The 15,490-nt window shown below is 34.6% G+C and overlaps 1 protein-coding gene across 1 annotated transcript; it reads left to right on the top strand.

The window, feature by feature from the left end:
- Positions 1 to 8,922: 8,922 nt before the first annotated feature.
- On the top strand, positions 8,923 to 9,958 carry LOC101592686 (olfactory receptor 4K15). The gene has a single exon (XM_004648542.1). It carries the CDS (start codon positions 8,984 to 8,986, stop codon positions 9,956 to 9,958), a length of 975 nt encoding a protein of 324 aa, XP_004648599.1. The 5' UTR covers positions 8,923 to 8,983.
- Positions 9,959 to 15,490: the final 5,532 nt, after the last annotated feature.

Below are 15,490 nucleotides of genomic sequence, written 5' to 3'. Positions count from 1 at the left end.
TAATAACAATAAGCTTGTCTTCTGGATGATTAACAACCTAAGTTTGCAGACCAAAATTAGAGAAAAAAGAGGGTCGCAAGGAAAGCCTACATTTTGGCCCTAGCCTTCCAACGCCAATTAAGTCTCAGGACATATGGGAACTTGTACTGTAACGTCAGGTAACCCGGTAGTGTCCCAAATTTTCTGATCAAGGAGATTATGGGTCCAAAGAGGACAGTGAAGGATGATGTAAAGTGTGCCTAAGGAGAGTCACATGGAGAGAAAACATTCTCTCAGGCATTCAGAGAGAATACATTGACCAAGTAATGGCCGTGACTCATCCACATGGTTCTACACTGACAAAGGTTCTAAAATCTGAGGTACAGGATCTCAGGATAAATCCTGAGGGGACTTCACTGACCTTTTCAGACCCAAAAGCTACAACTCTTGTTGCATAGCTACTGCTTTACGTTGTTCTTAACCATCCAGCAGAAAAGTATAGAAATGAAGTATAAGAAGTAAAGCTATTGCGTTATGTTGAGTTGTAGGGAGTCAGGTCAACAATTTCTGACATTGCCAGTCAAGCAGAAGACCCAATACTGTTATGGATAACTGAACTCTTTTAGAATATTTTGCTGAGTTTACAGACCTATAATATTTAAATCATGGAACTTAACAAAAAAAAGGGGATACAGATGAATGTCCATTTTGTATCTGTGTGTTCAAAGTGGTTAGGATAGGTATGTAGTTACATTCTCTTAATGAATAGAGGGATTTGCTGTAATGGTGTTTGTAAATAGGATAACAAGTCCAAATCTTGTACAGCAATTAACGACTAGAAAGAATGTGTGCAATGTGTTAATTATTGAAACTGTCCTACCAATTTGGTTTGCAACTGTCTCTCAATAAAATTATTCAAAAAAATGTGCATCTGAGATGAACACATACTTCTCAGAGGAAGAAAATGAAAAGGAAAACAAATACATGAAAACATGTCTCACATCACTAGCCCTTTGGTAAATGAAAATTAAAACAACTTTGAGATACCACTTAACCACAGAAAGAATGGCTATCATAAAGAAATCAACCAGCAACAAATGTTAAAGAGGTTGTGGGGAAGAAGGAACCCTTCTCCACTGCTGGTGAGAATGTAGACCAACCATTATGGAAACCAGTGTGGAGACTCTTGAAAAAGTAGGACTGGAAATCCCATTCTATCTAGCTATCCCTTCTGTAAATTCTCCCAAAAGAACTGAAAACATCATATCATAATGATATATGTGCACCTGTCTTTATAGCAGCACAATATCTGACAGCCCAATCTTGGAAACAACCAAAATGCCCATCACCTGAGGAATGGATTAAAAAATGTGGCTTTTATATAATGGAGTATTACTCAGCTATTAAGAAAAATCAGCTCAAAACCTTTGTAGTTAAGTGGATGGAAGTTGAAGGTATACTCATAAGTGAAATAAAGCAGACCCATATGTGTAAATATCATATTGTCTCCTTACTGTAAGAACTTAGAAGAAGAAATAAAAATTGAAAGGTATAGCACAGTTAAATGGAAGGAGAGAACTTAAGGATTAAACAACTAAGAGAGAGAAAGGAGAAAAGTGAGGAAAAATGATAGGAGCTAAACCACACATTTATATAAATGCAATAGTTAAGACAATGGTCCTAAGAATTTCCAACACGTTTTTGAAAATAGCAGTTAATGAGTAGAATTCTTACCCTGACTAACTCTATATGCTGATATCTGTGAAGGAAGCAACTACATTGTGGAAAGCAATGTGCAATACGAAAACCATAGTTAAACTGTCATTTTTGTTTTCTAAATGCTTACTGTTTCTAATGTCATATCAATTCTTGCTATACTCTCCTTAAACTAAATGTATGCAAAAGAAAATAATAAAATAAATGAGGGAGAAAAACCCCCAAAATGTCACAGGCTTGTCCTGCTATAATGTTGTATATTGTTTGATTTCTAAATATCTGTGTAAAAAAATGTGTAATTGTTTTAAATATTCTATAGGAATTTAAACTTTAGAACATCTATGGTTGTTTGAAAATTCAGTTCCATTTTATGTCTAAGGTGTGTGTTATTCAAATAGACAGTGATGTTAAGCTTAACTGCCTCTGTTATAGGATAATAGTATCATTAAGCTTCTCTTTTGGAAGTTTAACAGCTAAAGTTTGCAGACAAATAAATTAGACAGGTAGATGTGGTAAAAAGATAGCCAATATTTTGGCCCTAGCCCTTTAGGGTCAGTGAGGACTCAGGACATAAGTGAACCTTTGCTATGACATCCTGTAATTAAGTGGTGTTCTAATTTTCAGATCAAGGATTAGAGGCCAAAGAAGAAAATGATTGATGATTCATAGTGCATTTAGAGAGTCACCTCAAGACAAAAAATTCTCTCAGGCTTTCACAGAGAGCAAATTGGTCAAGCCATGGTCATGAAGATCCAGAAGTTGCTGTATATGGTTCCAGGGTAAATCCTGAGGGGATTTGACTCACCTTGTTTGAAAGCAAAAGTTACATTTTTAAGTAAATGGGTCTTGCTTTAACTTGGTCTTAACCATCGAGCAGAAGAGTGTAAAGATGAGGCATAAAAAGTAAAGCTATATTAATATGCTGAGCTGTAAAATGCTCAAATCAACAACTTTGGAAAATTGCCAGTTGTGCTGATAACTCACTACTATTATGGACTATTGGACTATGTTGGGTTATTTTGTTGAATTCAAGTACCTATAATATTTCGATTGGCATCAAGTATGAAAAGCTCTTCTAATTCCTTCTCAAAATATAGCTTCTCTAACAACAATGGAACACCCATCTGTGACAAAACAAAACCAAAAAGGGATAGATAGATAGAAAGATAGATAGATATATGACCACTTTGTATTAAAAAATATTTAAATGTGCATATACAGATTAGCATAGATACACAACTTTCTCTTAGTTTAATGAGAAGAAAGTTTTGTACTAATATTGTTTAGACAAGATATGCTGTCTGCATCTTGTCCTCTGAATTACTATGAAGAGAACAATATGGAGTGTATTAATTATTGTAATCATCCTACTAACATGTTTTGAAGCTGTTTCCTTGATCTTTCTTTCTTTCTTTCTTTCTTTCTTTCTTTCTTTCTTTCTTTCTTTCTTTCTCTCTCTCTCTCTCTCTCTCTCTCTCTCTCTCTCTCTTTCTCTCTCTCTTTCTTTCTTCTTTCTTTCTTTCTTTCTTTCTTTCTTTCTTTCTTTCTTTCTTTCTTTCTTTCTTTCTTTCTTCTTTCTTTCTTTTTCTTTCTCTTTCCTGCAGAAGCAGGGATTAAACTTAAGCTGTTGTTCTTGCCAGGGAAGCGCTTATTCTACTGAGACATCTCCCTGGCCCCTATCTTTCTTTTTAATTAAATGAATAAGAAATTAAAATAACTCAAAAAAGAAGTAAAAATTGTAAGGTATGACATAGTTAAATAGAGAGAGAACACTGAAGGATTAAAGAGCAGAGAGAAAGAAAGGAGAAAATTTGGGAAATATGTCAGAGGCAAAACCATACATTTCTTTAAACAAGATGGTTAAGGCAATGGTCCTAAAAATTTTCATCAGGTTTTTGAAAACAGCAGTTAATGGGTCAAATTCTCACCTTGACTAACTATATGCTGATAACTGTGAACTGAGCAAGTACATTGCAGACAGCAATGTGTAATACTAAAATCGAGCTTAAAATACCTGTCAATTTTGTCTTCTAAATGCTGATTTCTAATGTCATATGAATTATTGCTATACTCTCTTTAAAGTAAATGTCTGCATAAAAATTGCAATAAAAGTAAACAAGAAACAAGGAAACAAAATGTAGCAGGATTGTACTGTTACAGTGTTGAATAGAGTTTGATTTCTTAATTTCTGTGTAAAAATATGTAATTGTTTTTTAACATTCTACAGGGATTTAAATTTTACAGTATCCATGGTTGTTGGAAAATAGCTGTTTCATTTTATGTCTAAGCTATGTGATATTCAGATAGATATTGATGTTAACCTTAACTGACTCTGTTTCAGGATAATAATATGCTTAAGTTTCTCTTCCGGATGTTTAACAACTAAAGTTTTTAGAACAAAAGTTAGGCATATAGATAAGCTAAAAAGGTAACCAATAATTTGGCCCTAGCTCTTCAAGGTCAGTGAGGACTTAAGGTATAAGTAAACCTCTGCTGTGACATCACGTAACTCGATTGTGTCCCAAACTTTCTGATCAAGGAGGTTATTGGGCCTCAGACAAAAGTGATTGAGGATCTATAGTGTTCCTAAGGAGAGTCATGGAGAGAAAAATATTCTCTCAGGTTTTCACAGAAAGCAAATTGGTTAAGCAATGGCTGTAACTCATCTCATTGGCTGTCAGTGATGAAAGATTCACAGGTGCTGTACATGGATCCAGGGTAAATCCGGAGGTGATTTGCCTAACCTTGTCAGATAGCAAAAGTTACATTTTTAAGTAAACAGGTCTTGCTTTAACTTAGTCTTAATCATCCAGCAGAAAAGTGTTACCACAATGTATAAAAACTAAAGCTATATTAATATTCTGAGCTGTAAAATGCTCAAGTCAACAACTTTGCACAATTGTCAATTGTGCTGGTAACTCATTACTGTTATGTTCTATTGGACTATATTGGGTTATTGGGCTATTTTGAGTTACTGAATTCAAGTACCTACAGTATTTGGACTGGAAACAAAGTACAAAAAGATCCTCTAAAGACTTCTCCAGGGTGCCTGCCCATTAGCTCAGGTGTTTAAGTGCCCGCTGAAACAAAGCAGTCAGGCTCAGGATGCTGTGGTTCAATCCCCTCATTCTCAGGCCAAATCAGATCTGCCCTGAAGACACCCTAAGCCCCCCCCACCCCCCAAAAAAGACTTTTCCAAATATAGCTTCTCTAACTGCAGTGGAACACCCATGTCTGACAAAACAAAACAAAAATGGGGGACAAAAATAAAAGACAATTTTGTTATGAAAAAAATATATATTATATATAAGATAGGATAGATATACAGCTAATGTCTTTGTTCATTGAAAAAAAATTGTACTAATATTGTTTAGAGAAGATACCATGTCTGCATCTTGTCCTCTGAATAACTACTATGAACACAACAATATGCAACCATAGTGCTAAATGAAATAGGCCCAGAAAATTATTACAAGTTTTTCCATGAGAAATCTTAAATAAAAGTAAATGAATATGGTAAAATGGTAGGAAAGAAGAATGGTGTTTTGGAAATGGAAACGAGAACCAGGAAAATGTAAAGGATGTGAGATACAAGACTGGAAACTGATTGAGATACTTATATGGATGTAACAATTTTTGAAAATGAACTGACTAACACATATTACAAACATGCACTTGTAAAGTGGAAAGTCAAAACTTAAGAAAAATAAAATAAATACATTTATCCTCCTTCTTTGTCCATTTGATAAATCCTTGAGGTAATGTAATATAATTCTTGGACACAAACAAACTCTCATATAATTATCCATAATGAAAATAATTCCTACTCTAAGCATTCATGGTCCTCTGGGTATCTTGGTCACTACAGTCTAGTGACGTCAAAGACTTAGTTTGTTTCTAATTACTGTGATGAGTTTTCATTTATGTCTGTTTTAGAGATATTGACAATTCAAAATTTTAAGGATGAAGACCAAATTCTAGAAAGGTATGAATTTAGTTCTTTTGTCTGCAGTACATTGGTTCCAGTAGAATTGTGTCTATCCCAGTAGTAGCTGATATTATAAAGCAAAGGGCAGAATGGTTCTTCTTTCCAGTGTGTTTAGATGAGAATAAATTGGATGGTAGCATTTTTTCCTAGGACAAGTAAGTGAATATTTTGCCCTTCAGTTCAAACAGGGACCAGGAGATAGTTCTTTAAATGTAACTATTGACCTTATCATTGTTTTCAATTTCAAGAAGTCTATGAAAGTTATTTGTGATTATATAATTTACTACTATTGTTTTTTAAGAAGTAATATAGTTATGATTAGGTTAAATTACTTGTAAAATTGTGAAATAGAATATTTATTTATGAAATATTTTATTTCTTTTAATATACTTCTTTCTCTATCAGATACTGGACTACTCCAATGGCTCCCTCAAATACTTTGGGCTTAGATTTGGATTCAGCATCCAGCTCTATCGCATCTCTTTGAAAACAGCTAATATTCTGAACAAATACTTTAAACACACTTTCCTTTTCAAATAGTAAACTTTATGCCATCTCCACAGAGGTACATAGGAGATGTGTAGGAATTAATTCCTTCTCATGTGTTAATGACTATATATTTTAAGGTATCTGTACACTTTCCATTTTGTTTTAGGTAAGTGAAACTGTTTGATTGGTATCATTTAAAGACTGCACACTAATATTTATCTTTGATATACTGATAATAATGACACATATCACTGATGTGGATTTGGAAAGAAAATATATGCTTAGCAATACTCAATCTTGTAAAAGATGCATCTTTAATATAGTGGAGTTCGGTGGCAGCTGTATGATATATTTTTGTTTGTTTCACTTCTTCTGTCAAATATGATATCTGAGTTATAATCATTGAGTGGCATCTTTTATAAAATTTCAAAAAGGAGATGCTTGAGATTCACAGAAAAATCTTATAAGAATGCCTTAATGTATCTTACAGTGTTTCAAGAAATGAAAAGTTTGGATTTATATAAACATTAAACTTATATGGATCAGGGAATACCATTTAAAATTATCAGAACAATATTTATTCTGATCTGAAATAACACATTTTTACAGTCTATATGTACTTTGTATTGTTGATTACAGACTTTCTACAAACATATTATTTTAAGGCCTTTTTATTGTCTCTTTCAGGGTAGGATTCTAAATATTATATTATGCCAAGCTCTTTCAGGAGCTGTTCAGTATTATAAACATGTACAACCACATCATTGTGATTTCTTAATTGTAACTTTTTATTCTAATTTCTTTGTTTTCTCTATGTTAGGATGATTTGGTAAAGAGGGCATAAAATATAATCTGTGCCAATTAATAATTCATATGCTAGGGAGAGAAGGGAGAGAATTCATCAGCTTGTATTAATGCACTAGGGTTATTAAAATAGTAAATAACATCTGAGTCATGTTATAAATTTAAGTACTTTCTTAATAGTAGATAGCAAGGTTCCAGGGACAAGCAAGCATTTACCATAAATAAATGAAACAATAACAGTAAAACAGCTTAAATAGGAAATAAATTTAAGACTCATTGCTTGTTGCTTTCATCTTACAAACCAAGAAACTAAATTAATGGTTCTTATCAATTTTGCCAATTTTTTCTTCATGGAAACAATTTTTCTTTTTATAAGCACCCTAAAAGCCAAGAGGCAGTGACAGAACAGTTTTGCAAAATACACAGAAAAGCTAATAAGACGATAAATGTTGTGATGACTTCTCCACAAAAGTGGACTACACATTTTATTCTAAAGTTATCTCTACTTTCAGCTGTCTTGTGCCATACCCATTTCTGATGAAAACTGAGAAATCTTTCAAAGTTGCTCATTTGCTGTGCTTAATTCTTTGTTTTTTTCTGATAAGGGATATTCAAAAGCCTGTTAGAAGGTTTGTTCGGATATTGTTCTCTTTCTTCCTTTATGAAATTCAGTGTATTAGACCAAGTGATCACAGGATCTAAGAGTCAGGATCTGACCAAAGAGGAGCTGAAAAAGAAATCAAAGAGAATATCCTGGTTTCTCAAAATCAAACTTGAACCATGACAATTTTTCTTGAAGTCTTTTCTACATTCCAACCCCATGCATTACACTTTCTTATAGTATAGAAGTCATAATTTTGATAAAATCTGTGCTAATATATGACATGGACATTTGAAATATACAAGTGAGTCCGTAAACTTGGGGCTGGGGAATTCAAACTATTCATAATATTCCTTGTCCTTGTGCATAAGTCTTGCATAACACCAAAGGAAACACTAGACAATTTTTTAAGTTACAATAAAATAAGGCATTAATATAAAAAACTCCAAATGGTTACACATCAGTAAAATTAAAAAGTCCTCTCACAAGACCTGATTTTGACAAGGAGAAAGATAATTCCAATTCAGATAATCAAATGTGCATTTATATATCTTTTTTCTTATTGTTGTATACCATTAGAGAAGTTCTGGCTAGCTCATTCAAGAATAACATGAAGAGGAAAAAGTTCCCATATAGTAGAACATAAAATAATTGAATAAAAAAATCTATTTTTCTCAGTCTGAGATTCTTACTATAAAACCTCGCCTTATAGAACTATAATTTTTAAGACTCATTAATGAAATAAAATAATACTCATAATCCTAGAAAATGTCCACGGTTATTAACACTAATGCCTGAGTATAAAGAAGTTTAATACTTTCAGGGACTGATTAAAAAAAACTAATATATCAGATTTCTTAAAAAAGAACTTCTTGGGGAGCTGAGTTATAAGTTGAGAATTGTAGAAACTCAGTTTTGCAAAGATTTATTGGAGAGAAGAAAAGGTATAGTCTAAGTAACAACTCATCTGAGGATCTTACATAAATTCTTACTCTCTTTATTTCTCCCATTTTAATCTTTAAAATTATATAACATATGTTCTCCAAAGTGCAAAATCCAGATTTTTGAAGTTCTGACAAAGTGAATATTCTTATGTAACATCAACAATATCATGAATCAATATTAGCAGCGGTTCACTTTTCTTTTCCATGTTTCTAATTCAGCAATAACATATTATGCTTGCAACACCATGTATTAAGTTGATCTGTTTTTTAACTTTATATAATTGGGTTCACAGTATTACTGTACTCTCAGTATGACTTCTAATGATTCAGGAAAACCCAGGAACATAAGTACAAAGAATTTTGAAAACCTAAAGTGTAAACGGAAAAGAAAGCCACACTCCATTTATTGAAATCTGTTTCCCTCCTATTCAGGTAACTGAAGATAAATTTCTTCCAAAGTCAATGAATGAGACAAATTATTCTCGGGTGACAGAGTTTGTGTTGCTGGGACTCTCTAGTTCCAAGGAGCTCCAACCTTTCTTGTTTCTTATATTTTCACTACTCTACTTAGCAATACTCCTGGGGAACTTTCTTATAATCCTCACAGTGAACTCAGACCCCCGCCTTCATACCCCCATGTACTTTCTGCTTGCAAACCTGTCTTTCATAGATGTGTGTGTTGCATCTTTTGCTACCCCCAAAATGATTTCAGACCTTCTTGTTGAGCACAAAACTATTTCATTCAATGCTTGCCTGGCACAAATTTTCTTTGTTCACCTCTTCACTGGTGGTGAAATGGTACTCCTTGTATCCATGGCTTATGATCGCTATGTGGCTATATGCAAGCCTCTTCACTATATGACAATAATGAGCCGCCGTGTATGCATTATTCTCGTTGTTATCTCCTGGTTTGTGGGCTTCATTCATACTACTAGCCAGTTGGCATTTACTATCAACTTACCTTTTTGTGGTCCTAATCAGGTTGACAGTTTTTTCTGTGACCTCCCTCTAGTGACCAAGCTAGCCTGTACAGATACATACATTATCAGCTTACTAATAGTTGCAGACAGTGGCTTTCTTTCCTTGAGTTCTTTTCTCCTCTTGGTTGTCTCCTACACTGTGATACTTGTTACAGTCAGGAAACGCTCCTCTGCGAGCATGGCAAAGGCCCGCTCCACACTGACCGCTCACATCACTGTAGTCACACTCTTCTTTGGACCATGCATTTTCATTTATGTGTGGCCCTTCAGCAGTTATTCAGTGGACAAGGTCCTTGCTGTGTTCTATACCATCTTTACTCCCATTTTAAACCCTGTTATTTATACTCTGAGGAACAAAGAAGTGAAGGCAGCTATGTCAAAACTAAAAAGTCGGTACCTAAAGTCTGCCCAGATTTCTGCATTCATAAGGAATGTTCTTTCTCTGGAAACAAAGTAAACTTATAGGACTATGACCATTTTTAGGTATCCTTAGTCAATTTAAAATAGAATTGCTGTGATTTTTTAAAATTAATTTTATTGAGAAAGAAATAACAATGAGACAGTTTCAAAACAGTTTAGTAGGACTGTTACAATAATTAATACATTGTATATTGTTGTCTTCATAGTAGTCATTTATAGCATAGCACAAGATGCAGACATGATATCTTGTCTAAACACTATTAGTACAAATCTTTCTTCTCTTGGATTATTTTGCTGAATTCATGCACCTACAATATTTGAATGGCAATGGAATGCCCATCTCTGACAAAAGTAAACAAAAAAGGGGAATATAAATGATGGACCATTTTTTAGTGAAAATATATATATATCTGTATATACAAATTAGTTAGGATAGACATAAAGCTATTTTGTCTTAGTTAAGAGAGAAGAAAGATTTGTACTAATAGTGCTGCTGTGATTTTTAAAGCCAATCATTTTGACATGTGGTGTTCATTAAACTGAAATTACAGGTTAAAATTTTAATAAGTACAAATTTATGTTAGCAAATTTAATCTTTTCATCATTTATTCTTTGATTTCTTATTTTAAATATGAAATGATTTCAATATATGTTATTGGCATTCAAGTCAAAAGTGGTTATTTTTTAAAAAAACTATAAATATATTAAAGATTGTAAAATTTTAAAATGTATTATTCACATTCCAGCCAATAAAATGATTTTTATTGTATGTAAAGAAATGAATGTTAGAAACTGTTTTCTGCAATTAGAAGAACAATGATAAATAGTTATGGTTTTGACCACCACTGTATTCCTTTTCCTGCTAGTGGGATATTCTCATGAATATAGCTTTGATTCTTTTATTCAGTAATTCATGAGAGTTTTGGCTCAATGCATCGTCTACATTTTAATACAAGGTTCTCCAATAGTTTGGCTATATGTGCAGGGATATTCCATTAAATGAAGATATTTATGATCAAAAATTACAATAGAGAGGTTCATCCAAATGCTCAAGTCATGTGTAAAAATGTCAACTCTTCATATTCTTCAATAAGGCAACTGTATTTGCTGCTTTTAATTTTTCTACTGGGTTTGTCTGCTAGTTTGATTTTGTTTGTATTTTCTTTTTTTTTCTTTTCAAAGTTTTATTGATAAACATATAGCAATGAGACAGTTTCAAATCAAATCAAAAGTACAGTTTCAACAAATAATACAGTGCATACATTCTTCTCAGTGGTTAATTGCTGTACAAGATGCAGACTTGTGATCCTACTTACAAACACCATTAGAAAAAATCATTCTATTCATTAAGAGAATGCAACTATATATCTATCCCAACCACTTTGAATAAACAGATACAAAATGGACATTCATAGTTATACCCCAATTTTTTTAAGTTCCGTTGTTGAATATTATAGGTGTGTAAACTCAGCAAAATATTCTAAAAGAGTACAGAAGACCATAATATCATTGGGTTTTTTGTTTAACTGGCAATGTCAGAAATTATTGACCTGAGTCCCCCACAGCTAAACATAACAACATGGCTTTACTTCCTATATTTCGTCTTCATACTTTTCTACTGGATGGTTAAGACCAAGGTAAAGCAGGACCTGTGCAACAAGAGTTGTAGCTTTTTGGTCTGACAAGGTCAGTGAAATGCCCTCAGGATTTATCTGGATTCACATGGAATGTTCTTTTCCTGGAATCATAATAAACTTAGTGGGTTTCCTTCTTTTTTGGTTCTTCACTTTTAAATTTTCAAATGGATTTATTATGGTAATAAAGGAAATAAATTTGAGACATGTGAAAAATGACTAACTTGAAGTAAAATATATCTGCTAATAAAATAATAAAATGAACCATAGTCATTTCATTATTTTTATATTTTATAAATTTTAATATTTAATATAACTAATTTTTACTCTTTATTTTAACACTTTAACAAAAGATTACCTTTACCTCTCAAAGTAGCATTGCTCAGATTTTAATGCTAAAGTAACATTAGATGCACTTCTCTATACCAAAGAGATGATAGCTCTATTTAGATATGTGAAATAATATATAATAACTGATATGGCTTCATGATATTGCATCTTACCCTGTCATTTGTAGCTGATGAGATACAAAGATCATTCTGTAATTAGCATGATTGAAAAAGTAAATTGCAAGTATACATATACATCTAATAGAAAATATTTTATTTAAAACCATCATAACCACTCCATCTCAGAGGGCTTATTGGGGAAGAGCCACAGGAAAGGTAGCCAGGGAGCCCAGCAGTCCACTTGTATGTGGCTCAGCTGGAAGGAGCCAGACACAGCAACTAGACGCAAGCCATGTCCAGTGAGTTGAGACATACAGCTGCGACCAGCTAAGCCCAGACAGAGTCCTAGACCTATAGGGGCATCCTCGCATAATAGAGTTGGCAGCAGGTAACTCGGATGAGCTAGACTGTTTGAAGACTCCAAATCCCTGAAGGAGTGACCAGGCAGAACTCATGGGAACACACATAATTTAAATACAAATTCCAAATTTAGAATTTGGTTTGTTATGCAGCTTTAATGTTTGCTCCTGTGGTCTAAAGTACAAATCCATCAGTTACAAAAGTTTGTCAATTTCCGAATTTCACTAGTTGTTATTAGTATTTCTATTGAGTTCTTATACTGGGGAGACTATACGATATTTACACATGTGGATCTGGTTTATTTCATTTTTGAGTATAACTGGAAGTGGCATCCAATTATATAGGAAGGCTTTGAGTTTATCATTCTTTATAGGTGAGTAATACTTAATTGTATAAAAATACCACATCTTTTTCATCCATTTCTCAGGTGATGGGCATTTTGGTTGTTTCCAAGATTTGGCTATCACAAATTGTACTGCTATAAACATAGGTGAATGTATATAACTGTGATATAATGTTTTCAGTTATTTTTTAAAAATTCCTAGAAAGGGGATAGCTGGATTGAATGGGATTTCAGTACTAGTTTTTTAAGGCGTCTGTATAATGCTTTCTATAATGGCTGTACCAGTCTACATTCCCAACAACAGTCAAGAAGTGTTCTTTATTCCGCACAGCCTCTCCAACATTTGTTGTTGGTTGCGTTCTTTATGATAGCCATTCTTTCTGGGGTGAGATGGTATCTCAGTGTTGTTTTAATTTGCATTTCACAGATGGGTAGTGATGTGGAGAATTTTTTATGTATTTATTAGCTTCTAGAATGTCTTCCTCTGAGAAGTATGTGTTCAATTTGGATATCCATTTCTGGATTAAGTGTTTAAATTTTGTGGTCGCAATGTTTTTTACTTCTTTATAAATTCTAGAGAGAAGACCTTTGTCTGAGTTCTTATTAGTTAAGATTTTTGTCACATTTGTGGGTTGTCTTTTCACTCTGTTGGTAATTTTTTTTGGCATGCAAAGACTTCTCAATAAGAGTTGGTCCCAGTTGTTAATTCTTTCAAGTATTACCCATGCAGTTTAACTTTTGTTCATGAACTGTTTGCCTACTCCTATGTCTTCAAGAGTTCCTCCTACTTTCTCTTCTAGGAGATTTAGTATTTCTGTTTTAATCTTTAATCCATTTGGACTTTAGTTGTATTGCTGCTGTCAGAAAACCATATTTGCCTTAATCACATGTTTTCACTTGGGTATTAATACTGGGAAGTGCTGGAGCAACAACCTCACCAGAGTCCTGTACTGAAGGACAGAGGAGAGTACCAAATGGAAACCAACATCTCACTCTCAATCAATAGAGAAGGCAAAATCTTGGGACATGCACCAAATAAAGAAAACAAAAATCTCTGAGACAGGACAGATATTTTAAAAATAGACACTTTAAAGAGAGATTCTGACTAGAGATACAGCTATCAACTAGATACATATGAAATGCCAAACTCATTCAAGAGGATATACAAACTCTAAATAAACCAATAACAAGACACGAAATTCAATATGCAATGAAATATCTATCATTAAAGTATAGCCCAGGATCCTGAAAGATTGGCAGTGGAATTATACAAGAAATATACAGAATGTTTAATGCCAACATTTCTCAAACTCTTCTCTGACACTGAAAGGGAAGCAATTCTCCCAAACTAATTCCTGGAGGCAAGGATTACTCTGATTCAAAACTAGAGAAAGATTCCATTAAAAAAGTCAATACAGAGAGACCAAGTCCTAGCCCAGGCACGGTGAGGGTATGGGAGAGCTTCCAGCTACCCTGTGCCTGCGGGACCTACTGGTACCACTCCAGGCACAGCGAGGGTGAGACCCTCTTCAACCCCCTTGGGAAGTTCCACAACACTCTGCAGCCCCTAACCTACCCTGCCCACCAAGTAGGAATTTCTGCCACATTCCGGAAACCCCCAGACCCAGTCATAGTCCAGGCTGGGGGAGTGTGTAGGAGAGCTTCCTACCACCCTGCGCCTGTGGGACCTGCTGGTCCCAGTTCAGGTGCAGCATGGATGATACCCTCTTTCACCCTCTTGGGATGACCCCCATCACTCCATAGTACCCCCGCAAACCCTGCCCACAGAGTAGGAATTTCTGTCCCTTTCTGGGAACCCCCAGATCCAGTCCTAGTCCAGGCCCAGTGAGTGTGTGGGAGAGCTGCCTCTCCCACCTACTCCAACTTGACCCCTCCAGACTCAGCTCAGGCCTAACATACAGGCCTGGGGTGAAACCCTTCAGCTGCAATCCCTGAAGAGAGTGTAGGGGACAGAACCACCCAGCTAGTAAAGGAGCAGAACATCTTGCCAGAGGGGCACAACAGGTTCACCCCCAAGGTCAGCAACAGGAAGGAACTGAGCACAGCAGGAAGATCCAAGCCAGGCACAGCTGGATAAATCCAAAATTTGTAGATCTACACCTGAACTTCAGTAGGTGCTAAGGCTATAAATGCAACAAAGATCTACAACAAAGGTCAAAAGACAGTGCTACACAAAAGACAATGAGAAGGAGCAAAATGCAATCTCATAACCCAAGCCCACCCATAACAAGTGCAGAGGACACTAACACAGAACAAATTAGGAATCACACAGCTGAAAGCAATGAATCAATGGCTTCTGAAATAAAGGAACAGCTGCAGAAAAGTATACAGGAACTCAGATTGGAAATGAAAAAAGAAATCCCTGAATAACATCTGCAGTAAAGAATCAAATGCAGAAACATATGGAGGAAATCCAATGCCCACTCAGGACAAGTGCAGAGGACACTAGCTCAGCTCAAATATATGAATTAATAGTATCAATAGTAAATAAGCAACAGCAGAAAGCCATAGAGGAACTCAGAGTGGAATTCTTTTCTACTAGCCCAGCTCAAATGTACAAATTAATAGCGTCAATAGTAAATAAGCAACAGCAGAAAGTTATAGAGGAACTCAGAGTGGAATTATTTTCTGAAATGAAAAAAGAAATCTCAGAACTCATATCGTCTAAAGTAAAGAATCAATGACAGGGGCTGGAGAGATGGCTCAGTGGTCTAAAGCACCTACTTGAAACAGGCTTGGCAGGGCACAGGGACTGCGGTTCG

Source organism: Octodon degus, unplaced genomic scaffold (assembly GCF_000260255.1).
Source record: "Octodon degus isolate 3935 unplaced genomic scaffold, OctDeg1.0 scaffold00434, whole genome shotgun sequence".
Classification (NCBI taxonomy): Eukaryota; Metazoa; Chordata; class Mammalia; order Rodentia; family Octodontidae; genus Octodon; species Octodon degus.
Note: the sequence above shows the minus strand (reverse complement) of the source record. Positions and strands in the feature narration are given on the sequence as shown.

What these genes read in the sequence shown, in the direction of transcription:
- LOC101592686 (XM_004648542.1), top strand. Translation starts at nt 8,984, where the DNA reads ATGAATGAGACAAATTATTCTCGGGTGACAGAGTTTGTGTTGCTGGGA.